Source organism: Leopardus geoffroyi, chromosome C1 (assembly GCF_018350155.1).
Source record: "Leopardus geoffroyi isolate Oge1 chromosome C1, O.geoffroyi_Oge1_pat1.0, whole genome shotgun sequence".
Classification (NCBI taxonomy): Eukaryota; Metazoa; Chordata; class Mammalia; order Carnivora; family Felidae; genus Leopardus; species Leopardus geoffroyi.
Window position 1 is genome coordinate 183353606 of NC_059328.1, and position 26416 is coordinate 183380021.

Below are 26416 nucleotides of genomic sequence, written 5' to 3' on the forward strand. Positions count from 1 at the left end.
GAGAAAAGAATGGAAGACATCAGTGAGACCCTTAACACAGAGCTAAAAAAGAATCAATCACAGATGAAGAACATAATAAATGAAATTAAAATACACTTAATGGAATATCAGGCTGGATAAAGCAGAAGAACAAATTAATGACCTAGAAGACACAGTAATGGTAGGTAACCCAGCTGAGCAAAGGAGAGGAAAGAAAATTATGCAAATTGGGAAGTATTAGGAAACTCAATGACTCCATCAACCATAACATAGTAACATAATAACATGTGTATTATAAGGATCTCAGAAGAAGAGAGAGAAGGGGGCAGAAATTTTATTTGAAGATATAAAAGCTGAAAACTTCCCCAATCTGGGGAAGGAAACAGATCCAGCTCCTGGAGGCACAGAGATACCTCCAAAAATTCAATAAGGAGGTTCACACCAAGACACATAGTAATTAAAATAGCAAAGTGCACTAATAAGGAAAAAATATAAAAATAGCAAGAGAAAAGAAGACAGTTACACACAAGGGAAACCCTATGAGGCTATCAGATTTTTTAGCAGAAATTTTACAGGCTGTAAGAGAGTGGCATGATATATTCAAAGTGCTAAAAGGGGAAAATCTGTAGACAAGAATACTCTATCCAACAAGGCTATCATTCAGAATAGAAGAAGAGATAAAAAGTTTCTCAGACAAACAAAAAATAAAGGAGTTCATCACCACTAGACCAGCCCTACAAGAAAATTAAAGGGGACTCTTTGAATGCAAATGAAAGACCCTACGTGAAAGTATGAAAAGTAAAAAACACAAAAGTAAAAATATTTCTGCAAAAATAAGTCAAAGCATTCATAAAATAAAAGGATGTGAAATATGACACTATGTATCTAAAACATGGAGGGGAGATAAGAATGGGCTTAAGCGACCATCAACTTAATATAGACTGCTATTTGCAAAAGATTTTATATGCGAACCTAATGCCAAACACATAAAAAACCAGTAATACATATGCAAAAAAAAAAAAAAAGACAGGAATCAAAGTATATCATTAAAAAAAAAGCCAACAGGGGCGCCTGGGTGGCTCAGTTGGTTGAGCGACCGACTTCGGCTCAGGTCATGATCTCACGGTTTGTGAGTTCGAGCCCCACATCAGGCTCTGTGCTGATGGCTCAGAGCCTGGAGCCTGCTTCGGATTCTGTGTCTCCCTCTCTCTCTCTGCCTTCCCCCCCCCGCCCTCCACTCATGCTCTGTCTCTGTCTCAGAAATAAATAAACATTAAACAGTTAAAAAAAAAAAAAAAAAAAAGCCAACAAACCATGAAAGAGCAAGAGAAGAAAGAATCAGAGAAAATATGCAGAAACAACCACAAAACAAGTAACAAAATAGTAATACATATCTATCAATAATTACTTTGAATGTAAATGGACTAAATGCCACTATCAAAAGACAGTGTGACAGAATGGATAAAAAATTAACACCCATGTATATGCTGCCCACAAAAGACTCATTTCAGGTTGAAAGACACCTGCAGATTCAAAGTGAAGGGATAGAGAAACATTTATCGTGCAAATGGATGTTAAAAGAAAGCCAGGGTAGCAAGACAACAGACTTTAAAACAAAGAGTTTGGGGTACCTGTCTGGCTCAGTCACTAGAGCATGCAACTCTTGACCTCGGGGTTGTAAGTATGAGCCCTACATTTGGTGTAAAGATTACTTTAAAAAAATAAAATCTACAAAAATCTATATAATTAAATTAGATTTAATTTAATTAAAAAAAAAAAAAGACTAACAAGAGACAAGAGCTTGAGTGGCTCAGTTGGTTAAGGATTCAACTCTTAAATTTCAACTTAGGTCATGATCTCATGGTTTGTGGTTTTGCATCCCACATTGGGCTCTGCACTGACAGTGCAGAGCCTGCTTGAGATTTGGTCTCCCTCTATCTCTGCCCTTTCCCTACTCACTCTCTATCTCTGTCTCAAAATAAATAAAAACATTTTAAAAATTTTTAAAAAGAGACAAAGAAGGATATTATATAATAATAAGGGGGCCGATCCAACAAGAGGATATAACAATTGTAAATATTTATGCACTCACCATGGAAGCACCCAAATACATAAAAACAGTTAATAACAAATATAAAGGAAATAACCAGTAATAATACAATAGTAGTAGAGGATGTAAGTGATGTCCACTTATAACAATGGACAGATCATCCAAACAGAAAATCAGCAAACAGTGGTTCTGAATGACACACTGGACCAGACGGATTTAACACACACATTCATAATAAAACAGCAGAATACACATTCCTTTCAAGTGCACATGGAACATTCTCTAGAAAAGATCACATTTTAGGCCACAGAGAAAGTCTCAACAAATTAAAAAAAAATTGAAGTCATACCACGCATCTTTACTGACCACAAAACTATGAAACTAGAAATCAACTGTAAGAAAAAATCTGGAAAGAGCACAAATACATGGAAGCTAAATAACATGCTACTACACAGTCAGTGGGTCAACCAAGAAATCAAAGAAGAAATCAAAAACTACACGGGAACAAATGAAAACACAATGATCCAAAATCTTTTGGACACAGCAAAACTGGTTCTAAGAGTGAGTTTATAGCAATACAGGACATCAAGAAGCAAGACAATTTTCAAATAAACAACCTAACCTTATATCTAAAGAAGCTAGAAAAAGAAGAATAAAACCCAAACCCGGCAAAAGGAAGGAAAAAATAAAGATCAGAGTGGAGGGCCACCTGGCTGGCTCAGTGGGTATACAATACTCTTGATCTCAGATTGTGATTTCACGCCCCACACTGGGTACAGAGATTACCTAAAAATAAAACCTTAAAAAAAAAAAATTAGAGCAGAAACAAATGATAAACTAAAAAAAAAAAAAAAAATAGAACAGATCAATGAAACCAGGAGCTAAGTTCTTTGAGAAGATCAACAAAATTGATAAACCTCTAGTAAAATTATCAAAAAAAGGAAAAAAAAAAAAAAAAGTGAGAGGACCCAAATAAACAAAGTCACAGACGAAAGGAGAGAAATAACAACCAACACCACAAAAACACAAAAATTGTAACAGAAGATTATGAAAACCTTTATGTCAAAAAATTAGACAACTTAGAAGAAATGGATAAATTCCTAGAAACATATAACCTACCAAGACTGAAGCAGGAATAAACAGAAATTTTGAACAGACCAATAGCAGTAATGAGACTGAAGCAGTAATCAAAAAACCAAAAGTCCAGGATTAGAGAGCTTCAGAGGTAAATTCTACCAAACATTTATTTTTTTTTTTATGTTTATTTATTTTGAGAGCAAGTGTGCATGCACACACATCAGCAGGGGAGGGGCAGAGAGAGAGGGAGATAAAGAATCCCAAGCAGGTTCCATGCTGTCAGCACAGAGCCTGATGCAGGGCTGGATCTCACAAACTGTGAGATCATGACCTAAGTTGAAACCAAGAGTTGGACACTTAACCGACTGAGCTACCCATGTGCTCCCTAGCAAACATTTAAAGAAGAGTTAATACCTATTCTCCTCAAACCATTCCAAAAATATAAGAGGAAGGAAAACTTCCAAATTCACTCTATGAGGCCAATATTACCCTGATACCAAAACAAGATAAAGACACCACAAAAAGAGAGAACTACAGGCTTGTATCTCTCATGAATACAGATGCAAAAATCCTCAACATATTAGCAAACCAAATCCAACAATACATTACAAAATCATACAACACAATCACATGGGATATTCCCAGGATGTAAGTAAGGGTGGTTCAGTTTTCACAAAAAATCATTATACATCACATTAATAAGAGAAAGGATGAAAACTACATGATCATTTCAACAGATGCAGAAAAAGCATTTGAAAAAGTACAACATCCACTCATGATAAAAATCCTCTGCAAAGCAGATCTAGAGGGAACATACCTCAACATAATAAGGCCTTATATGAAAAACCCACAACCAATATCACACTCAATGGTAAAAAACTGAGAGCTTTTACCCTAAGATCACAAACAAGACAAGGATGTCCACTCTCATCACTTTTATTCGACATAGTACTGGAAGTCCAAGCCACAGTAATTAGACAATATAAAGAAACAAAAAGCATCCAAATTGGTAAGGAAGAAATAAAACTCTATTTGTAGATGACTTGAAGACTCCACCAAAAAACTATTACAACTGATAAATGAATTCAGTAAAGTCACAGGATACAAATCAATGTACATCAATCTGTTGCATTCCTATATACTAATAATGAAGCAGCAGAAAGTGAAATCAAGAAAACAATCCCAAGGGCACCTGGCTGGCTCAGCTGGTAAAGCATGTGGCTCCAGATCTCGGAGTCATGAGTCCAATGTAGGGTGTAGAGCTTATTTAAAAAAAAGGGGGAGGGGGGCAGATACCTGGGTGGCTCAGTGAGGTGGGCAACCAACTCTTTGATATTGGCTGAGGTCATGATCTTGCAGTTATAGGATCAAACCCCACATCAGGCTCTGCATTAGGCATGGAGCCTGCTTGCAATTCTCTCTCCCTCTCTCTCTGCCCCTCCCCCACTCACTTGCTCTCTCAAAATAAATAAATAAACTTTAAAAATAAAATAAAAACAGAACTACCCTATGACTCAGTAATTGTATTACTATTAACTCAAAAAATACAAAAACACTAATTTGAAGGGATACATACACCTCAATGTTTATAGCAGCATTATTTATAACAGCCAAACCATGGAAACAGCCCAAATGTCCATCAATAGATGAATGGATAAAGAAGATGGGGTGTGTGTGTGTGTGTGTGTGTGTGTGTGTATTATTTGGCCATAAAAAAAAAATGAAATCTTGCCATTTGCAATATGGATAGAGCTAGAAAGTATAAAGCTAAGTGAAATAAGTCAGTCAGAGAAAGACAAATACCATATGATTTCACTCATATGTGGAATTTAAGAAACAAAACAAATGAGCAAAGAAAAAAAGAGGGAGAGAGAGAAACCAAAAAACAGATTCTTAATAGAGGACAAACTGATGGTTACCAGAAAGGAGGTGGGTCAGGGGATAGGGGTGAGTAAGAGGGTATAGGGATTAAAGAGTACAATTATCATGATGAAAAAAATAAAATTAACAAAGAAAAAAACCAAAGATCTCTAAGAGGACCCTTGCCCAGATAAGATGAAATGCCAAAATACTGAAAAGATAAATTAACAGTTCACTGTATTACAATTACCCAAGCCACTACGCAGGTCACCATTTGGCAACGCATCAGGAAAACAAAACGACAAATATAAGTGATTAATCAAAGAGTCACTTCTGAAGATATCCTTCAATGAGCCCAAGATTTGCAGTTTAATGAAAAATGACATATGTAAATTGTGTCTTTTACCAAAAAGTAGATTAAAATAATCTAGCTCTGCCTAATCTGGAAAATGAAAGAAAAAAAAGAACACTTTTTAAGTGGTTTCAACACGTGTCATATTTAAAAAACACTAATGCTCCAAAAGTCTAAAAACCCCAAAATGAAACATTAAAAAACAAACAAAAACAAAAAAAAGGCTATATGAGTTCAATAAATATTAATATTTCATTAAGTCATACTCTATGATTTTCATTTTCTTGGTAATGATTTCTACTGAATATGAAAAATGGCAAATCACTATTATCACAATCATTTCCAAGCTTCTGAATATTTTTTCCAAATAGTACAGTGAAGTGCTCATCCACTTGTTTTAAGGCACACTATTAAACTGCTATTGTCAATAATCCCCCCTACAGAAAACACCTTGTCTTATGATTTCCATGCACATCAATATCGCCTCCTCCCGTTCTCCTCGAGCAAAGCGAATGTTGGCTTCACCCATGAGACCCCTCAGAGCTCTGGGAAGTTTACTTCGAGGTCTTTTCTCCTGTATAGAAAAAAAATAACATTTGGACTAAAATATAGTAGTGTCTTAGATTTCAATTCCAACCAAATTAATAAATGCAGAACATAATGAAACTGAAATTTCCCTTTAAAATTTCTCAATATTCTAAATTGAGAAATAAGGACTAAATGACTATAATTCTAACCCATTAATATTAAAGTCTATATTTCAGGAAAAAGTCTAAAACTAATCTCAAGAAGAAAAAGAAATATTGTATAACATTCTTCAAAAAGGAACACCTCAGAAAACTAAAACAAACTTCCTACAGTAGAAAGTTCAAACCACAGTGAAGTATATAAAGAAAGTAAAAATCAAAGTGGTCAAGAATTATTAATTACTAACTAGAATAATAACAAATGTAGAACCTGATGTTGCAAAATGGATTTATGTGCCACTAAACTTATAACCTACTGAAGATCCTCCTTCCTTCTAATTTATCTACTCAGAAGAAAGTTGGTTAAAAAGTTATAATATGGAACTTTTAATAGCAAAACTATAGCATATTTTGACACATGCAATAATTAAGGTTTTACATTTTAAGAAATCTCTATGGTGAAACATAAGAAAGTAGGTGACTCAGTCAGTTAAGCGTCTGACTCTTGGTTTCAGCTCAGGTCATGATCTCACTGGCCTGTTTCGGATCCTCTGTTTCTGTCCCTTCCCTGCTCATGTTTACAGGCTCGCTCTCTCTCTCAAAATAAATAAAAAGAAAAAAAAAAGAAACCTAACAGTTGTCTCATGATATTTCCTTTTTTACAGTTTGAATTCTTTCCGAATATACGTATAATTTAAAGATTTCTTTTTCAATTACTATGTCACATTTTTACATTATGTTTATAAAGACTAAAATAAATTATTTACTTTCATCATCTTCTTGGTTTCACGATTGAGAACCATCTCCAATACAAACACATCGCCTGCAGTGGGTTGCTCAGGTGTTTCTTCTTCCTCTTCTTCTTCTTCTTCATCTTCCTCTTCATCATCTTCATTCTCTCCAAGCATGGAAGCAAAGACCTTGTGAACTGATTTACTGACTCCATCTGACGTTTCTCCTGAAGAAAGACACATGGAGATTGCCAACAAACAAACAAAAACCCATTAGAACACTCGGTAGTCAAAAGGGAAAAAAAATAATCCAGTATTTTCTGAAAGTAAAAGTAGAGAACAAACATTCCAAAACACAACCCAAAGAAGAAATCTGTTACAAAGTCATATATTTTACTCTGTAGGAACTGCTGACTCAACCTTTAGGCCTCATTAAGACGTACAGGAGAATTAAGTGGGAAATCAGAAGTGTACATACTTAACACTTAAAAGCAGAGAGGAAAAAAAAAATAAAAGAACTGTAAGACACAGACCTAAAAACTAAACAAGTCTGATGGTACACACCAGGTGGCATAGCATAGTGATTAAAGATAAGACCTCCAGAGTCAAGCTGTCTGATTTCAAACTTCATCTCCAATTATCACTAACTGTATAACCTTGGGTAAATTACTGAAGCTCTCTGAACCTCAGTTTCCTCATTTGTAAAAGAGGTTAATAATAATGTCTGACAGGGGCATTTGGGTGGCTCAGTCGGTTAAGCGTCTGACTTTGGCTCAGGTCATGGATCTCATGGTTCGTGAGTTCGAGCCTCACATCGGACTCTGTGCTGACACCTCGGAGCCTGGAGCCTACTTCAGATTCTGTGTCTCCCTAGTCTGTTCCTCCCCCACTTGTACTCTCTCTCTCTCTCTCTCAAAAATAAATAAAGATTAAAAAAAAAATTTTTTTTTAAATAATAATGTCAGAAAGACCAAAGAACTCTTGATCTTGGGGTTGGGAGTTCAAGCCCCATGCTGAGCACAGAGGTTATATACATACATACATACACACAAACATACATAAATAGTGGTTGTACCATTTAAATAAATAGGTAGATAAATAAATACAGTACCATAATAATAATGTCTGCTTTAGGCTTACCCTAAGGATGAGGTGAGTTTTTATATATATGCACTTAGAATAATGCCCAGGATACAGTAAAAGCTTAATAGATGTATTATTAAAATAGTATTATCATTTCAGGAACAAAATAATATGACATAATTCATTTGTATCTGAGGATGCCACTATAGTACAATAATTTTTGCAAGTTCATAATGATAACCTTAAATGATCATATAATGCTTAAGTTTGAGGCCAATTTTCTGTTAAAGCAGAGACATGTAACATATTTTAGAAAAACTCCAATGAAACAGTTAAAATTTTATATACATTTTATATAGTTTTACATAATTGTATTAAAAAACTTGCAAGCTTATTCACTTACATGAAATACGTCAAATCCCAAAGATGCTGGATAGACAAGATAGTTAGTATGTTTGAAGAAAGACAAAAATTTTTAAAAACCCACATATTCTGAACAACAAATAAGTAATCATTCTCATAAAGTCATAATGACCAGCTTCAAGAATTGTGAACATCCTAAATAAATGTAAGAATATGTACACAGAAGATCCAAAAGAATATACATACATACTCTCAGAATACATGAATTAATAAGCAAGGTTCCTGGATACAAGGTTAATATACAAAAATTACTCGTAGTTTTCTATCAGCAATAGAAACCTCCATTTGGTCCAAGGAGGCAGGAATAAAGCTGGTTTTCTGCATGTAAACTCTGTGTAAAAAGAGTTATTCACAGGGAAAAGAACCAGCCTCTACTTCTACCCCCTAGAACTAGAAAGTTTAATTTAGTTCTCATTCAGATACTATACACAAAGCTACATTCTAATTGACATTTCAGTATCTCACATAACTTGTCATGGGTAAATGGATACTATGAACTATTATCAGTATTCTGTTCACGAGGAAGGTATGTCAATCACTGGAAATTAATGAATTTGCAAACTAGTTCATCAGTTAGACTCTGATGGCTGTAATTAGATGGGACTAACCAAATCTGGTATCTGCACTTGCAGAGCTGAGGACTGGATTCTCGAACAAGGCAGCATACCAAGAAATCTATACTGTGTGTAAGGACCCATCTGGGGCAGCCAACTGGACTTCCACACTGGCATTTTTTACCTTATCTCCTATGACTAATGCAGTAGTTTGGAAGCTACTTTGTTTAGAAGCATAAATCACTACCATTGGGGGAGTACAGTCTGGAAATATTAGTAACCAAAAGGGCCAGTTTAAAAAACAGTGACTCTACAAAGGCTCCCAAATACTGATGTCAATTTGAAATACTTTTCCACAAAAATAACCCACAAAACTAACCATCACCATATTCAAAACCTCATCAAATATTTATTGAGCACCTATTATATGCCATGCACTATTATTATGCTAGATAATCCAGAATACCACTGCAATGAAAAAACAATGTTTTCATTAAATTATTAGGTACTCGTAACATTTAATGCAAGTAGCAAATGATTTTAACATACCTTCATTGACCTCATTGTCCTGCGATTTGCTGGAGTCAATTCCTGATGATGATGGAACTTCAGAGTCATGTGGATTTTCTTCAACTGATAACTTTCCTTTTTCCTGAACACTCTGTGATTGAAAATTAATGATTCCAAAAAATAATGCAGATTTAGTTCTCTCCAGATGGGAATAGGGCATTTACCTCATTTTCTATTTCTATAAAACTTGAGCTTTGCATAAGTTTGAATACTGTCAAAGCATTTCATAGTCTCATCCCTCACGACTGTCTGAATCAGTCACTTGTAAAAAATAATTTACTACATCTGGATTATTTCATGAATCTACACATTATACCCTAGCTTTTTAAATGAAAAGAGATGGGTCTTTATTAGGTGCATGAATTAGGAACGAATCCACCAATTAATTTCAGAGTGCGATATTTGTTTTCCCTCGGACTTCTTACAAGTGAGAGGATATGTAAAGTTCAGATATTCTAAAGTATCAAAAAATATGAGTGAAGATTTTATCAGAAAAGAAAAGTCGCTTTCTTGTGGAAGATTACATCACACCACTGGGACACTCCTCAGAAATGGGAGCTCGAACCCCTCGGTTTAAAAATAAACTGAGGCCTAAAGAAGAGAGGTGAGTTGCTCACCCGAACACAAAAAGAATCGGTGGCAAAACTACTACTAGAATCAGAAACACTGACGGGGTAGGGGAGGAGGGCGGTGGGGGAGGAGGACGGTGGGGGAGGAGGGGGGTGGGGGAGGAGGGGGGTGGGGAAGGAGGGAAGAGAGACAGAGAAGAGGTTACCACAAAGACAAGCTTTTTGGTGGGAGATATTTCTTAAGAGGAGATTAACACAGGGATGAGAGGTGAGAACCCGCATTTGGGTAAGAAGGGGAAGAAGCTGCTAGGAAGTCCCGGCCCGCTCCATCACAGCGAATGGGGTCATCTGGGTCCCCCACATCTGGCTGCATTAGGGCGACACGACAGTGAGGGGCATCCTGGCCTGGCCATAGCCTCACTTTCTTCTCGCGGGTTTTTCTCTCTTCTCTCCGCCTTTCGAACTCCTCAAAGGAGATCTTCCCTTCCAGGTAGTCGATGAGCTCTGGGCTGAAACCCGACATTCCTGCTTGGGGTGCGAATACGCAGCAACAAGAAACAGGACAGAGAACCGGAAAAAGCGAGACTTCCTAGATTTTACCCAGCTCCCGGGCGCGAGAAAAGCGACCCGGCGTCCTCCTGAGAAACGGGCCCGGCCTGCGCCGCAGCCGCTGCGCTCAGGTTCCGCAGGCGCATATGGTCCGGCAGCCTTCGAGGCGAGAGAGGGGCGGAGCCGGCCGCTCGGGTCCTCGCCTGCTACCCTGGCTCAAATTTATTGTTTAAAAGGGTTAGGGAGTTTAAAAAAAAAAAAAAATGCTTTAAAGAAATGTTCCTTAATCTAGATCGTTTCCTTCAATTCTTCATTCTCCTAATCCGCTTCCTTTTATGAATGTTCTTTAAATTAATTTGATCTTTTCTTTGGTGCATTATTTTCTTGATTTAACCAACTGCACTGCCACGTGCATGTTTCATTTTCCATTTTTCTCCTGCCACAGAAAGCTAAAGTCCTCTCCCAATTTGTGCTCTAAGTCTCATCTCCTCCACCATTAGTTTTCCTGTCTTCCACAAATTCTCAAACTCTCCCTTTCCTCAGGGTTCCTCAGTCTGTAAGTAAGTTTATCGGAACTTCACGTTCCACCTATCACTCCCACCCAAGTTTTCTTTTAACAAACCTTTAGAAACAATCAAATGCTTGATGTGGTTACTATACACTCTTGCCCATTTACTATAGGTCATGTACTGGCTTATGCACATTACATACATAGCTCAAAATAATCCTTAAAAATGGATGTTGCTTTCATTTTATTTTTATCTATCTATCTATCTATCTATCTATCTATCTATCTATCTATCTATTTTGAGAGAGAGCGAGCAAACTCGTGCTTGTTCCGGGGTGGGGGTGAGGGAGTGGCAGAGAGAAAGGGAGAGAAAATTCCAAGCAGACTCCCCGTGCTGTGGGTGGGAGTGGGGCGGGGGGGTTGATCCCACAAACTGTGAGATCATTACCTGAGCTGAGATCAAGAGCTGGGCTTAATAGCTGACCACCCAGGCACCAGAGGATGTTGCTATTATTAATGCCAAAGTCCTATATCTAATAAGTAGCAGAGCCAGGATGTGAACCCTGATCTATCTGACCCCAAACCCCATGCGTTGGAATTAATATGACATATGGCCTCCCCTCAATGGAACTATTCTTCACTTGCTGAACACTCCTATGGTTTATATTTTACCTTGTGTTATAAATCTTTCTCTGCTGTCCTATTCTAGACACACTGTCAACATCTTGAGAACAGTACTACCTGATGCATCTTTGTGAATTCTAGTAATCCGTGCTTAAAACACATTTATGAATTAAACTGGGTGGAATTGAGAGTACCTTAGAAATAAGCAAGAGTGTTTAGGTACAGAGAATGAAGCTCGATATAAAGCTAAGGTTAGAGACAGGTTACAGGGAGCCTATCACTTAGCCATTGGTACCTCTTTGTTACAATCTAGATGATGATAAGAACAGAAGAATGTCAGAATGACAGCTGTGACCCCAAGACTTCTAGATAAGAGGGGGGAAAAATCTCACAGCTAGAAATCATCACTTTCTCATGATGAAGGATCCTCAGGACTCTACCTGGGTGTAAAATATGGGGGCTAGTAGGAAAGGTTGGATTAAGGAACTCAACAAAAATCACTTGTAGGGAAATTCTCCCTGCCTTCTCCAGGCAGTCAGGGAACTGCATCTAAGAAGTCAAAACTCTGGTCCTAACTCTCCTAGGGGAAAAGAAGGGAGTCAAAGGCAAGAAAGATGGTACCTCATAAGGAGAATTCTCTACTAAGACCCAGATGGCTTAGACTAGGTTGTTTCACTATCGCCTGCCTGGAATATGGAATAACAGTTGTGCAGCTATCCATTCATGTTGGGGGAGAATAGGGAACAAGGAGAAAGAGATAAAAGGATAGTTTTTTATGCCGTTATTAAAGAGACAACAGACCCAAAATCACTTGTGCTAAAACCACATCAGGAACCAAGACTTAATATATAATTTAGTTGCAGTTTCAACCTCTCTTAGGAGTGGTCAATCTGGAATTACATGGTCAGCGCTAGTGAGGTAATAGACCTCACTGCATGATAGACCTCTGCTGTCCCCTAAAAGGAAGTGACCTTGCCACAAACAATCCACTCTCTGCTTGGTGACTTCCTTGTCCCACCTTCTTCTAGCTACAAAGTCTTTCATTTTGTACAGCTCTTTGGAGCCCCTTTCTATTTGTTAGATGATGCCCAATTCACGGTTCATTGAATAAATTCAATAAAATCTTTAAAATCTACTTTAAAATTTGAATTTGGTTTTTAACACTGCTATGGAACACCTTGTTGACATGAAAGTTCTTTTACAGGTCACATTGTAGCAATATATCTTAAAATTGTAATCTTTCTGTTTTTCTTTTATCCACTTCCTTGAAAGTGATTTGTACCCTGGTGAGTCAGAGGCATCCGCATTACTTTGAGAAGAAGTGGAATTGTTACAGCTGTAATAAAAATAGCAAGAAGAAACTTTTCAGACTTTCTGACTGATTTTTGAGGAATCAAAACGGAATGTATGAAGGAAGCAGAACATTGAATGGGTGCCATGACAGTAGAATTAAGAGTACACAGGGAGGAGATGACTCCATCCTTTCTCCTTTTCAAGGGGTCGAACCACAATGGGATGTGACCCTTTTGGGGAGACAATTTTTCCATAGTTCTCTCACCTTTCTGCAAAAGTTTTTGACAACTTTCAATCTGGGCTATATTTCCAAAGATGTCTGTAGAACAAACAACCTTGAAAGACAGACATATTGTCTTTCTCTGTGATAGAGGACAGATTTGTTTTCTGGCCAGTACAATAGATATAATACTTCCATCTGGGGCAAAGATTGAGCATGTTTGCTAGTAGCCCCATATAAAAGTGGGGATATCCTAAGTTTGGGGTTCCTCAGCACAAACACACTCATGTGCAGCAGGTGCTTGGATTCACCTCCATGTGGCTCCCATGATACTTCGGGTATAAGGAGAACCAATGTGGATGTACAACTCATGCTGCCTGCAGCGCCATGAGTAATAAAATGTGCTGCCTCAGACCCAGGGGTCTCATGTGTCTATTAGAATCTGTGAAACTGTAGTAGGATAGTGTGTGGCTTACAAGTCACACTTCTAAGTGTGACTTAGAAGTCACACTCTTAACAGTTCCTTTTTTAAAAAAATTTTTTAATGTTTATTTATTTTTGAGACAGAGCATGAACAGGGGAGGGTCAGAGAGAGAGGGAGACACAGAATCTGAAGCAGGCTCCAGGCTCTGAGCTGTCAGCACAGAGCCCGACACGGGGCTCGAACTCACAGACCGTGAGGTCATGACCTGAGCCGAAGTCGGGCGCTTAACCGACTGAGCCACCCAGGCGCCCCTCTTAACAGTTCTTGACTACCCTAGTTCTGGGGTAGGGGACAACAGGTCATGGCCTGGGAATGTGGGACTCATTAAAGAGGAGCAGAGTCAGTGTTGAAAGGCTGTCAGAGGACTATGTAGATAATTACCATGGGCCCCGGAGAGCCTGGATCACTTGCAAAGCATTGAATTTCACTGGAAGAAACATGACATTTCTGCTGTTTACCTAGCAATGGTTCTCAGCCAAGAAAAAAATCACTTCCCAAGTGGGCTTTTAGAAATGTGTGTAGGGAAGTTTTGGTTGTCAAAATAATAGGGTAGGGGTGGGGAAATGACTGACATACAATGTCTGAGGACCAGGTGTGCTAAATGGTCATACAAGTGGAGACTTGTCCTTCCCCAATGGCCAATGGCATCACCACCAAGAAACTCCAGTCAGTATGGAGTGTAGGCCATCCATCAACAGCTATCTCCCAATGTGAGTTTTCCAGCAGAAGGATGCATGCTCCTGCCTTGAGACTTTGTAGGCTCATAGTTAAAAGTCCGTGTGGATGCTCTTCCTTTTCAAGGCCCTGAAATTAATAAGTATTCCCTTTGTGGCAGTACTGACACCCAGAACAGGGCTGGTAAAAGGAAAGGAAAACCAGTCACTGCTACTTGAGTGGAACTAGAGGGTGGTACAACACTCCTTACTACTCTACCCTTTATTTGAATACTTTATTTTTTATGAGGAATAGCTCATTGTCAGTAATTACTTATATCTTTTATTTTTACTTATTTTTTTAGTGAGTGAGACAAAGAGTGAATGTGAATAGGGGGGCAGTGGGAGAGGTATAGGGAGAGAGAGAGAACCTTCAGCAGGCTCCAAACCTAGCGCGCAGCCCAACACAGGGCTTGATCTCACCACCCTGAGATCATGACCTGAGTCTAAATCAAGAGTTAGATGCTTAACTGACTGAGCCACCCAGGTGCCCCTAGTTCTATCTTTTAAATGGTTAAACACAGGGGCAGCTGGCTGGCTCAGTCAATTGAGCACCCAACTCTTGATTTGGGCTCAGGTCATAATCTCATGGTTCGTGAGATCAAGCCCCACATTGGGTTCTGCTCTGACAGCACAGAACTTGCTTGGGATTCTCCCTCACACTCTCTCTCTCTCTGCCCCTCCTCTGCTCACGTTCTTTCTCTCTCAAAATAAAGAAATAAACTTAAAAAAAATTTAAATGCTAAAAAAAACCCCATAATCTTGATATAAACTAGAAGCAGCTTCTATTACCATATAATAGCACAATAGCACACCTTCAGTTCGACACATATTAAACACTCGCTACATGTAGAGCATTGTGCTAGGTGCTGGAGAAATAAAAATGGCTTAGATATGATCTCTGCTCCCAAAGACCTCACAACCCTCCAGAGAAAAGACACACACACACACACACACACACACACACACAACTAGTTAGAACAGATTAAACCAGATGCAGAAATCTATTTTTCCATAAATATTTTATTATTGATATTCAGTATCAATCATCCACAAGAAAGCCACAGAAGACTATCGTGAAAGGTACAGACTAATGTTCCTAGGATGCCAATGTTTTTGCATTCTAGTATAACGTTCGTTTTTCAAGAATCACAGAGAAAATGATGTGGCTCTCCATAATGATACAGGAAAAGCAGCTATCCCAAATGAAAATATGAGAGTCAGAATATTTCAGCCTAAGCTGGTGGAGAGAGGAGAAGGTCAGTTGGTTGTAAAAAAGGGACCTGTTTCTACTCCACCTGTTTCCACTCGCCATTCTTAAGAAGCTGTGTGTGCAGAAGAACCAGAGCTGAGCGCAGCTGGGATATTTGGTGTAACACAATGTCCACCTCTGAACGATGGCAGGGAACATCTCCTAAAGATTCTAGCAACTCCTAGAATCCCCAGTGCCTTTGCTTTCCATTTCAACTTAACTGTGGATATTTATCACTTCCTCTCCCTTGGTGTGAAACAAACGTTGTGAGGTCTTTCAGTGGCATATGCTGAATGTGGGAATGCAGCTTCTTTTCAGGAAAAAGAGCAATTTTAAGTCCAAATCTCTATTATATATAATGAACGATACTAAAAATGAGCAGAGTCCCTTTCCAGTAAAAAATGTTTATTGATAGGGGCACCAGGGTGGCTCAGTCGGTTAAAGGTCTGACTTTGGTTCAGGTCATAGTCTCATGGTCTGTGGGGTCCGTGAGTTCGAGCCCCAAGTCGCGCTCCGTACTGACAGCTCAGAGCCTGGAGCCTGGAGTAGAAACAGTCCCTTTTTTTACAACCAACTGACATTCTCCTCTCTCCACCAACTTAGGCTGAAATATTCTGACTCTCGTATTTTCATTTGGAATAGCTGCTTTTCCTGTATCATTATTCTGTGTCTCTCTCTCTCCTCCCCTCCCTTGCTCATACTCTTTATCTCTCTCCTTCAAAAATAAACATTAAAAAAAAATTTTTTTTAATGTTTATTGATAAAAGGTAATAAGCACACAAGCTTGAAAGACAAGCTTAAAGGAAAGGTAATTTGAAAGATCATCATCTCTTTGGACTCTACAGTATTTTTGTAACTCTTAGAAATATGTCCAGTGCTCTACATTGATGTTTATGGTTTATAGAATGGAAAAAAGACTCCAAAAATTGCACATAAGTCACATATGTCCCAAAGCTCGACCCATTTAAATGTAAATCTGGAAATGTAGAATAAAACCATTATAAATTGACAAAAGTGGAGAGGGAAAAGGTTTAGCCATGACCATGATTGAATTTTTTCTGATGGGAAGCTTGATCTGTAGTTTTAAAATAGCCAGACACCTGAAAGAACAAGAAAATGTTATCATGAAATAGAAAGTGAAGGCTCTTCAAGCAACACAATGACCCAAAGAGCAACATATTTCAACAAAGACTCTTTTTGTTTTTCTTTTCTAATCAGCGCATTCTTTTCTAAGGAGCGCATGTAATTATGAAATATTCTCCTGGGGCGCCTGGGTGGCTCAGTCGGTTAAGCGTCTGACTTCGGCTCAGGTCATGATCTCATGGTCCGTGGGTTCGAGCCCCGCGTCGGGCTCTGTGCTGACAGCTCAGAGCCTGGAGCCTGTTTCAGATTCTGTGTCTCCCTCTCTCTGACCCTCCCCCGTTCATGCTCTCTCTCTGTCTCAAAAATAAATAAACGTTAAAAAAAATTGAAATATTCTCCTAATAGAAGCTTAACTTCTCTCACAAAGTTGCAAAATTCCCATCACATTACAATACTACCAACTTGGTGTTTTTTCCGTTTCCTGCCCTTAAACATTACCTTATTCCATGCTCACATGATACTATTTATTTGATATTTTCTCTGATAGTATCTGTGAGTTAGAGATCAGTGTCTGCAATTTATAAATGAAGAAACTAAGGCTCACAACCAGATTGCATGCAATTCTCTCTCATACTAAAGCAGATACTGTGATATTAATAACTATTCTTTACTTTAGTGTTTAATAGCCTAGGGCCCAAGAGTGAATATTAGTCAAGGTAACTCTTCCATAATGTCTTCCTGTTCATTCTATTTCATTTTCTCATTGTAAGAGCTTTCAAGCACATATGCCACATAGTAAATTGCATCTTCCATTTAGAATAACAATCATTATTTTAAAAAATCATCACATTTAAAGGAACTAATAATCAAAATGCTTTCCCATACACAATAAAGTACAGCAATAGTATGTATGTTCCTCACAATTTCATCCCTACCCATTGGAAGAATGGGAGTGGATTTTAATCATGATTCGGTTCCCTTTATTATTTAGCAAAACAAAAAGTTAATAGACTAGAATCACATTGTGTTTTCTTGGAGTACACCATACCTGTTTGTTGTTGTTGTTTTTTTTTTCCTAAATGGTAAATGTTTATTTGATAGGAATGCTCAAGTAATAAGAATAGGGGCACCTGGGGGGCTCACTTGGTTAAGTGACCAACTCTTTTTTTTTTTTTTTTTTTTTTTCAACGTTTATTTATTTTTGGGACAGAGAGAGACAGAGCATGAACGGGGGAGGGGCAGAGAGAGAGGGAGACACAGAATCAGAAGCAGGCTCCAGGCTCTGAGCCATCAGCCCAGAGCCTGATGCGGGGCTCGAACTCACGGACCGCGAGATCGTGACCTGGCTGAAGTCGGATGCTTAACCGACTGCGCCACCCAGGCGCCCCTACCAACTCTTGATTTCAGCTCAGCTCATGATCTCACTGTCCTGCTCCACACTGGGCGTGAGCCTGCTTGAGATCCTCTCTCTCTCACTCTCTCTCTCTCTCTCTTCTCCTTTCCTGCTTGCTTGCACATGTGTGCTCTCTCTCTCACTCTCTCCCTCTCAAAAAAAAAAAAAAAAAAAAAGGGGCGCCTGGGTGGCGCAGTCGGTTAAGCCTCCGATTTCAGCCAGGTCACGATCTCGCGGTCCTTGAGTTCGAGCCCCGCGTCAGGCTATGGGCTGATGGCTCAGAGCCTGGAGCCTGTTTCCGATTCTGTGTCTCCCTCTCTCTGCCCCTCCCCTGTTCATGCTCTGTCTCTCTCTGTCTCAAAAATAAATAAACGTTAAAAAAAAAAAAAATTAAAAAAAAAAAAAAGAATAATAAAACACAAATTTTAAACATAAATAAATTTCTAATTTTTTTCCCATGAGGAAAGTGCCATCTTTACAATATTTTACTTTTTTTTTTCTTTAGGTGAGGAAGTTCAAGCTCAAATATATGTTTATTACTTTTTTCCAAGACGACAATTTTTTTAAACTTTTCTTTCTATTAAATCCAACTGCACAATTTGACATCTTTAAAGTTTATTTATTTATTTTGAGAGGGTAGGGGAGGAGCAGAGAGAGAGAGAGAGAGGGAGAGGGAGAAAATCCAAGCAGACAGCTCAGAGCTTGAATCCAGGCTCGATCTCATGAACTGTGAGATCAAGACCTGAGCCGAAATCAAGAGTTAGATGTTTTTAACCAACTGAGACACCCAGATGCCCCACCTTATTTCTTTGTATATGATTTCCACAGAACTAGCTATATGACCTGGTATTCAAAAAAGATAGGTAAAAGTGTGTGATATTCCACTATATTTACTAATCCTATTAAGAGTGATAATTCTAGGGGTGCCTGGAAGGTTCAGTTCATACAGCAGGTGACTTTTAACCTCGGGGTTGTGAGTTAAACCCCATGTTGGGTATACAGACTACTTTAAATTAAAAAAAAAAAGTGATCATTCTATTTTAATATATCTCTTCCCAGAAAACTATGCTTATAAAATTATAAACTTTCATTTCTTTTTAAAACCAGACAGCGAAATACATGAACCAAATCCAAATATTAACGGTGATGAGTATCATCAGAACTGAGCACATATTTCTATGAGGAAATAAAATCATTTTTTCAAATAAATACTTTCAAAATCTCTTTATGACTGAGTTGTTATAATTGGACAGATACTGGGAATAAAGGGATAACTTACCTGTGTTCAGAGGAAACATTCAGCCTTTGACGTAATTAGGAAAGGAGTTTTTCTGCTCTTCATAATCTGCAAATGCAGAAGCAAGAAGTTCTGATTGGAAAGAGAGGGGTCTGGGATTCTCATTCATGGAGAAAGTGTTCGGAAATCTCCCAAGATCAAGACCTCTTCCCTTAAGATATGCCTGAAGGGTTCTGAAAAACTGAAGAGAGAAAGAAAGTGTTCAATGCGGTATGTAAATTAAATATAAAAAATACTCAGAGACGGATATTTTCCCCCTCTTTTTTCCTCCGTGAATTGACTTTAGGGCTAATCTAGGAGGCAGGAGGTAGAAAATCCAGAAATACAAGTACAAACTTTAGCTACTTCTCCTACTTCCCCTCCACTGTCCTTTACCCTGCCTTGTTTTTGTTTTTTTTTAATTTTTAAAAATGTTTCTATTTATTTTTGAGACAGAGAGAGACAGAGCATGAGCAGGGGAGGGGCAGAGAGAGAGGGAGACACAGAATCCGAAGCAGGCTCCAGGCCCTGAGCTGTCAGCACAGAGCCTGACGTGGGGCTCGAACTCACAGAGTGTGACATCATGACCTGAGTTGAAGTCGGACGCTCTACTGACTGAGCCACCCAGGAGCCCCTACCCTGTCTTGTTTTTGACATTTCAACCCTAAACAAGATAATTCAACATTCTTGGTGGAGATTGAGAGAGGAACATCAATTATTTAATAGCATCATGGTCAGAGGGTCCTTTGTAAACCACCTCTGAACCACTTAGGTCGGAGATTAAATGGAACTTCACAGTGGTCAAGCTCTGGGCCTCCTCTCTGAAGGTGAGATCCTGGCCATTGTCTTCTGCACCAATTCTTTCAGGCATGCGTTTTTCAAAAAGCTTTCCTTTATAAAATGGATACATAGAAGCTTGCAAAGGGCTGCTTGGTTGTTTTAACCCTATACTGTCATATTTCACATCATTTTCTTTAGGGAAACTATTTTTTGAAATAGTAATGTCAGCATGTTTATTGTATTTGGCATATTTTCAAAAGAGAATTTTTATTGATGTTTTGAATTCTATTTCCTAGATAGATTTATCTTGAAAATAATGCTTGGGGAACACCTGGCTGACTCAGTTGGTAGAGCGTGCAACTCTTGGTCTCAGGGATGTGGTACTGAGCCCCACATTGGGTGTAGAGATTACTTAAAAATAAATCTTAAAAAAAAAAAAAAAGAAAAGAATGCTTGGTAAATTGAAAAGAAGGCAGGTCAACTTTCAGTTTTTGTAATTGAGCTTTGCACGTGTTGGTCATATGAGAATTGATTTTATTATCAGTTCAGTCTGAGCTATGCAAAAATCAATTCCCCACGATACTCTTGATTTTGTATATGTGTGAGAAATACAGCCTATAAAGTCAATGTGTATGTACGATCATTTACAAATGTAAGGTGTCGTGTGTACATAAAATCATTACTATATATAAATTTGCTTCTCCTTACAGGACAGATATAAATTGGGCAGAAGAACAATAGGATACCAGCTACTAGGCTAGCAAAGCCCTTGACCAGATTTCTCGGCAGGAATCGCCTTGGCACTTGGTAGCCTCCTCACCACCGTGCTCCAACAGAGTGCAGTGTGCATAAATCCAGAGAGGTGCCAATTTCACCCTGCAGCCCAGCATGCCCCAGAGTATGCTCTTACCAGCTCTCTGTTCCGGGGATTGTTGAGCGGCTTCCATTTCTCTCCGTTTCTCACTGTGGCTCCAGGCACAAGCCCAAGTAGCACCAGGACAATACACAGCAGCAGGACTGCTTTGGGCATGGTGGAACGAAGCTGAGTGGAAGGCAGGATCGGGAGATATCAATGGTCTGAGAGAAAAGAGGGAAAGAAAAGAAGAAGGAGGAGTTGGAGGGGTAGCAGGAAGGTGAAGGAAGAGGGAGGAGGAGAGAAGGGAGGGCGAAAGTAAAAAGAGAAAGAGGAAACATTTTTAGAGAGACAGGGAGGAAAAAATAGTATATTGGTGCACCTGAATTTTGCAGCCCTTTTTTCCCCATGTTTATTTGCATATGAAGACCCCCAAATCCAGTTTATTAGCTTAAAGGAGTCTATGATGATAATGTTATACAGTGATGAGCAAAGCAATTATGAATACAACCCAGAAAGTCTGAGTACGCTTTTTCATCTTCGAAAAAAATGCACTTTGTTGTCTCCAAAGAAAGTGCAAGTCTTAAAAAAAAAAAAAAGCATACGCATGTATTAAGATAGCAGTCTCAATAAACAAAGGAGGAGGAGGAGGAGGAGGAGGAGGAGGAGGAGGAGGAGAAAAAACAAAAGATATACTAAAAACTGAGAAATGCACCTTATACACACATCTCAGACAGACTCACACCACATCAGCATAAGTATGGATTGTCTCTGACTCCAAAATGTGAAATGGAAATGAAATACACAGAAAGGGCTAATAAAGCTTACCAGAAGTTTGGCTTTGCTGGTCCTGGTTGGCTACCCTGCTTACAATCTGCAAGGCCATTTATGGCTACTTATAACCAATGGACCGGCTGCAGGTGGGAGTCAATGACGTGAGCAGGGGAAGTTGAAAAATAATGATTCCATTTTCATCCAAGGCACCAAACACCCCTGAGAATCATATCTTCAAGTTTCTTCAGGGGTGACAGTGAACTTATTTGTCTTATAAATACAGGAGCCTCTCCTCCAACCACTGACCATTTTATGTGGATTTTATAAAACACGCAAGGCACTTGTACACAACAAAGTGGATTTTTACTTTTTCATTCTTAAGAGAAGGGTATACACAGCAGATGGCAATATGATGATGATTACCCACCTAATAGAATGCTCTTTTGGAGGTATCAGCTTTTCAAATTAACATCATTTTTTTGAACAGGAAATCCTATTGCAAGAGATAAAACTGTTCTTTGTGATCTATGCCTTATATTTCTTCTGAGAATCTCAAAAAGCTTTACAAGTTTTAAATAGCGGCATGGTTTATCATAAAAAAAAAACCCTTCGAAATAGAGCAAAAAGATAGCATGTATTTCTTGGAAAAAAATTGCTATACATATCGCATCTCCTTGCTGCATAAATTCCATCCTTAGAAAATGGTAGGGTCGAGAAATTGGACATGAGTTGTGAAGTTGCTTTGGTTGCAGTAATTCAGAACAATTGAGGACAAGGTCTTTGTGAGAAGGCTAGTAACATGCACTAAAATTTAGAATGCCTGGCCATGGTCTGTCTGGCTATATCAATCCTGGGCAAGTCACTAATGACCTTCATTTATTTATTCCTTTGTTAATTAATTCAACAAACTTAAAAAAATTTTTTTAATGTTTATTTATTTTGAGAGAGAGAGAAAGAGAGCACAAGCAGGGGAGGGGCAGAGAGAGAGGGAGACACAGAATCTGAAGCAGGCTCCAGGCTCTAAGCTGTCAGCACAGAGCCCGACACGGGCCTCAAACCCATGAACTGTGAGATCACCACCTGAGCCAAAGTCGGATGCTTAACTGGCTGAGACACTCAGGTGCCCCAATTCAACAAACTTTTATTGAGGGCCTACTATGTGCCAGGCACTCTAATAGGCCTTTTTTTTAATGTAATGACCTTATGTATTTATAAAATTTTTAATTAAGGTATAGTTGACATACAACATTATATTAGTTGCAGGTGTATCACATAGTGATTTGACAATTACATTATGAAAAGCTTACCATGATGAGTGTGGTCACCATCTGTTCAAGTAGGCTTTGAGGATCAAATGGTAAGAATAATAAATATTGGCTCTGCCTTTATTAAACTAATACATTAGAGGGCAAGACAGATTAATCAAATCATTAAACAACAAAATGCATAAATACAAATGATGATAATATCTATGAAGAGAAACTGGGTGCTGTGAGACTGTAGCAGAGGGGGATATGATTCAGTTTCAGGGGTCAGGGAAGGCTTGTGTGAAGAAGTGACCTTACATCTAGTAGGTGAGTAGTAGTTACCTAGGCAACCTAGCAAGGACAGAAGGACTAGAGTTTCAAACAAGACTCTGGCTGAAAGCAACATGGCATATCAGAGCAAATGAAGATAAATTACAATGCCAGAAAGAGAGGGGGGACTGTGCTGTGAGATGGGGTTGGAGAGGTAGTCAGATCACGATCTTTCTGCCACAAGCAATGCTGATTGAAGGGTTTTAAGTATCCAAACAGCTTGCTCAGATTTGCAGTTTTAAAAGATTTTTCTGCTTGCAGTGAGGGCAGATAGAGCTAGAAAAGAGGGATGTGAGAGAACAGTTGGGTGCCTATTGCAGTAATCCAGGCAGGAAGATGTTAAATTGGATTAGGATGGCATCACAGATATAGAGATGTGGCTGGATCTGAGAGATATTTTAGAAGGTACTGGCAATGTCCTGAATACTATGGAAGGCAGAACTCAGGGGAAGAGAATTTCAAGAACAATCAGGATTGTATAGCTGAATGGATGACAGGGCCATTCACTGAGACATCGAACATTGGCATAGAGAGACAAAGATCATGAGTTCCATTTGGGACATGTCGTGTTTGAGGAGACTTTAAGATCTCCAAGGGGTGGAGGGACACCTTGGGTGGCTCAGTCAGTTAAGCATCTGGCTCTTTTTTGTGTGTGTGTGAGAGAGAAAGAGAGTATGTGTGCACATGCAGACAAGTGCGAGCTAGGGAGGGGAGAGGTAGAGGGAGAGAGAGAATCTCAGGCAGGCGGCACACCCAGCTCAGAGTCCATGGAGGTGCTCGATCTCATGACCATGACATCATGACCGGAACCAAAATCAAGAGTCACTGGCTTAATTAACAGATTTAGCCATCCAGGAGCCCCAAGTGTCCGACTCCTGATCTTAGCTCAGGTCTTTTTTTTTTCCTTTTCTCTTTCTTTAAATTTTATTTGAAAGTATATTTTGCACTATTTTGTTTTTTTTAATTTTATTTTTTATTTTTTTTAATTTACATCCAAATTAGTTAGCATATAGTGCAACGATAATTTCAGGAGTAGATTCCTTAGTGCCCCTTACCCATTTAGCCCATCTCTCCTTCCACAACCCTTCCAGTAACCCTCTGTTTGTTCTCCATATTTATGAGTCTCTATGTTTTGTCCCCCTCCCTGTTTATATATTATTTTTGTTTCCCTTCCCTTATGTTCATCTGTTTTGTCTCCTAAAGTCCTCATATGAGTGAAGTCATATGACATTTGTCTTTCTCTGCCTGACTAATTTCACTTAGCATAATACCCTCCAGTTCCATCCACGTAGTTGCAATGGCAAGATTTCATTCTTTTTGGTTGCCGAGTAATACCCCATTGTATATATATATACCACATCTTCTTTATCCATTCATCCATCGATGGACATTTGGGCTCTTTCCATACTTTGGCTATTGTTGATAGTGCTGCTATAAACATGGGGGTGCATGTGTCCTTTCGAAACAGCACACCTGTAACCCTTGGATAAATACCTAGTAGTGCAATTGCTGGGCCATAGGGTAGTTCTATTTTTGGTTCTTTGAGGAAACTCCATACTGTTTTCCAGAGTGGCTGCACCAGCTTGCATTCCCACCAACAATGCAAAAGAGATCCTCTTTCTCCGCATCCTTGCCAACGTCTGTTGTTGCCTGAGTTGTTAATGTTAGCCGTTCTGACAGGCATAAGGTGGTATCTCATTGTGGTTTTGATTTGTATTTCCCTGATGATGAGTGAAGTTGAGCATGTTTTCATGTGTCGGTTGGCTATCTGGATGTCTTCCTTGGAGAAGTGTCTATTCATGTCTTTTACCCATTTCTTCACTGGATTATTTGCTTTTTGGGTGTTGAGTTTGATAAGTTCTTTATAGATTTTGGATACTAACCCTTTATCTGATATGTCGTTTGCAAATATCTTCTCCCATTCTGTCGGTTGCCTTTTAGTTTTGCTGATTGTTTCCTTCACTGTGCAGAAGCTTTTTATTTTGATGAGGTCCCAGTAGTTCATTTTTGCTTTTGTTTCCCTTGCCTCCAGAGACGTGTTGAGTAAGAAGTTGCTGCGGCCAAGATCAAAGAGGTTTTTGCCTGCTTTCTCCTCGAGGATTTTGATGGTTTCCTGTCTTACATTGAGGTCTTTCATCCATTTTGAGTTTATTTTTGTGTGTGGTGTAAGAAAGTGGTCCAGGCTCATTCTTCTGCATGTCGCTGTCCAGTTTTCCCAGCACCACTTGCTGAAGAGACTGTCTTTATTCCATTGGATATTCTTTCCTGCTTTGTCCAAGATTAGTTGGCCATACGTTTGTGGGTCCATTTCTGGGTTCTCTGTTCTGTTCCATTGATCTGAGTGTCTGCCCTTGTGCCAGCGCCATACTGTCTTGATGATTACAGCTTTGTAGTATAGCTTGAAGTCTGGGATTGTGATGCTTCCTGCTTTGGTTTTCTTTTTCAAGATTGCTTTGGCTAGTCGGGGTCTTTTCTGGTTCCATACAAATTTTAGGATTATTTGTTCTAGCTCTGTGAAGAATCCTGGTGTTACTTTGATAGGGATTGCATTGAATATGTAGATTGTTTTGGGTAGTATCAACATTTTAACAATATTTGTTCTTCCTACCCAGGAGCATGGAGTCTTTTTCCTTTTTTGTGTGTGTCTTCTTCAATTTCTTTCATAAGCTCTCTACAGTTTTCAGGGTATAGATTTTTCACCTCTTTGGTTAGATTTATTCCTAGGTATTTTATGGTTTTTGGTGCAATTGTAAATGGGATCGATTTCTTGATTTCTCTTCCTGTAGCTTCATTGTTGGTAAAAAACACTAGTTTTATTTAAATGTATAAATTTTTTTAATGTTTATTTTTGAGAGAGAGAGAGAGAGAGACAGTATGTGAGCTGGAGAAGGGCAGAAGGAGAGGGAGACACAGATGCTGAAGCAGGCTCCAGGCTCTGAGGTATCAGCACAGAGCCCAATGCAGGGGTCAAACTCCAGAGCCATGAGATCAGGACCTGAGCCGAAGTCGGTCGCTTAACCGAATGAACCACCCAAGCACACTTATAATTTATTTAAACAATCAGGAAGACTCCAGTCTTCCTTTTTTTAAGTTTATTTATTTA

At 38.8% G+C, this 26416-nt stretch overlaps 2 protein-coding genes across 2 annotated transcripts in view; both read right to left on the reverse strand.

Moving 5' to 3' along the window:
* GTF3C3 (general transcription factor IIIC subunit 3) overlaps positions 1-10569 on the reverse strand; it is a 37611-nt gene extending 27042 nt beyond the window's left edge. Inside the window, exons 1-4 of the mRNA XM_045480600.1 lie at positions 10356-10569; positions 9345-9456; positions 6772-6962; positions 5769-5892 (exon numbers count right to left, since the gene is read on the reverse strand). Of these exons, the coding sequence (XP_045336556.1) occupies positions 5769-5892; positions 6772-6962; positions 9345-9456; positions 10356-10457 (529 nt within the window). The 5' untranslated portion in view covers positions 10458-10569. The remainder of the gene's footprint in view (positions 1-5768; positions 5893-6771; positions 6963-9344; positions 9457-10355) is intronic.
* Positions 10570-16514: 5945 nt separating this feature from the next.
* On the reverse strand, positions 16515-22689 carry CC1H2orf66 (chromosome C1 C2orf66 homolog). The gene is made up of 3 exons (XM_045475129.1): positions 21020-22689; positions 19333-19531; positions 16515-16677 (listed from the first exon to the last, which is right to left on the reverse strand). The coding sequence occupies exons 1-2, from the start codon at positions 21137-21139 to the stop codon at positions 19352-19354; spliced, it is 300 nt and encodes a 99-aa protein (XP_045331085.1). The 5' UTR covers positions 21140-22689; the 3' UTR covers positions 16515-16677; positions 19333-19351.
* Between the last annotated feature and the right edge of the window lie 3727 nt (positions 22690-26416).

Coding starts and splice junctions, on each gene's coding strand:
- CC1H2orf66 (XM_045475129.1), bottom strand. CDS start 21,139: ATGCCCAAAGCAGTCCTGCTGCTGTGTATTGTCCTGGTGCTACTTGGG. Junction 19,532..21,019: donor ATCCCCGGAACAGAGAGCTG/GTAAGAGCATAC, acceptor TTCTCTCTTCAG/TTTTTCAGAACCCTTCAGGC.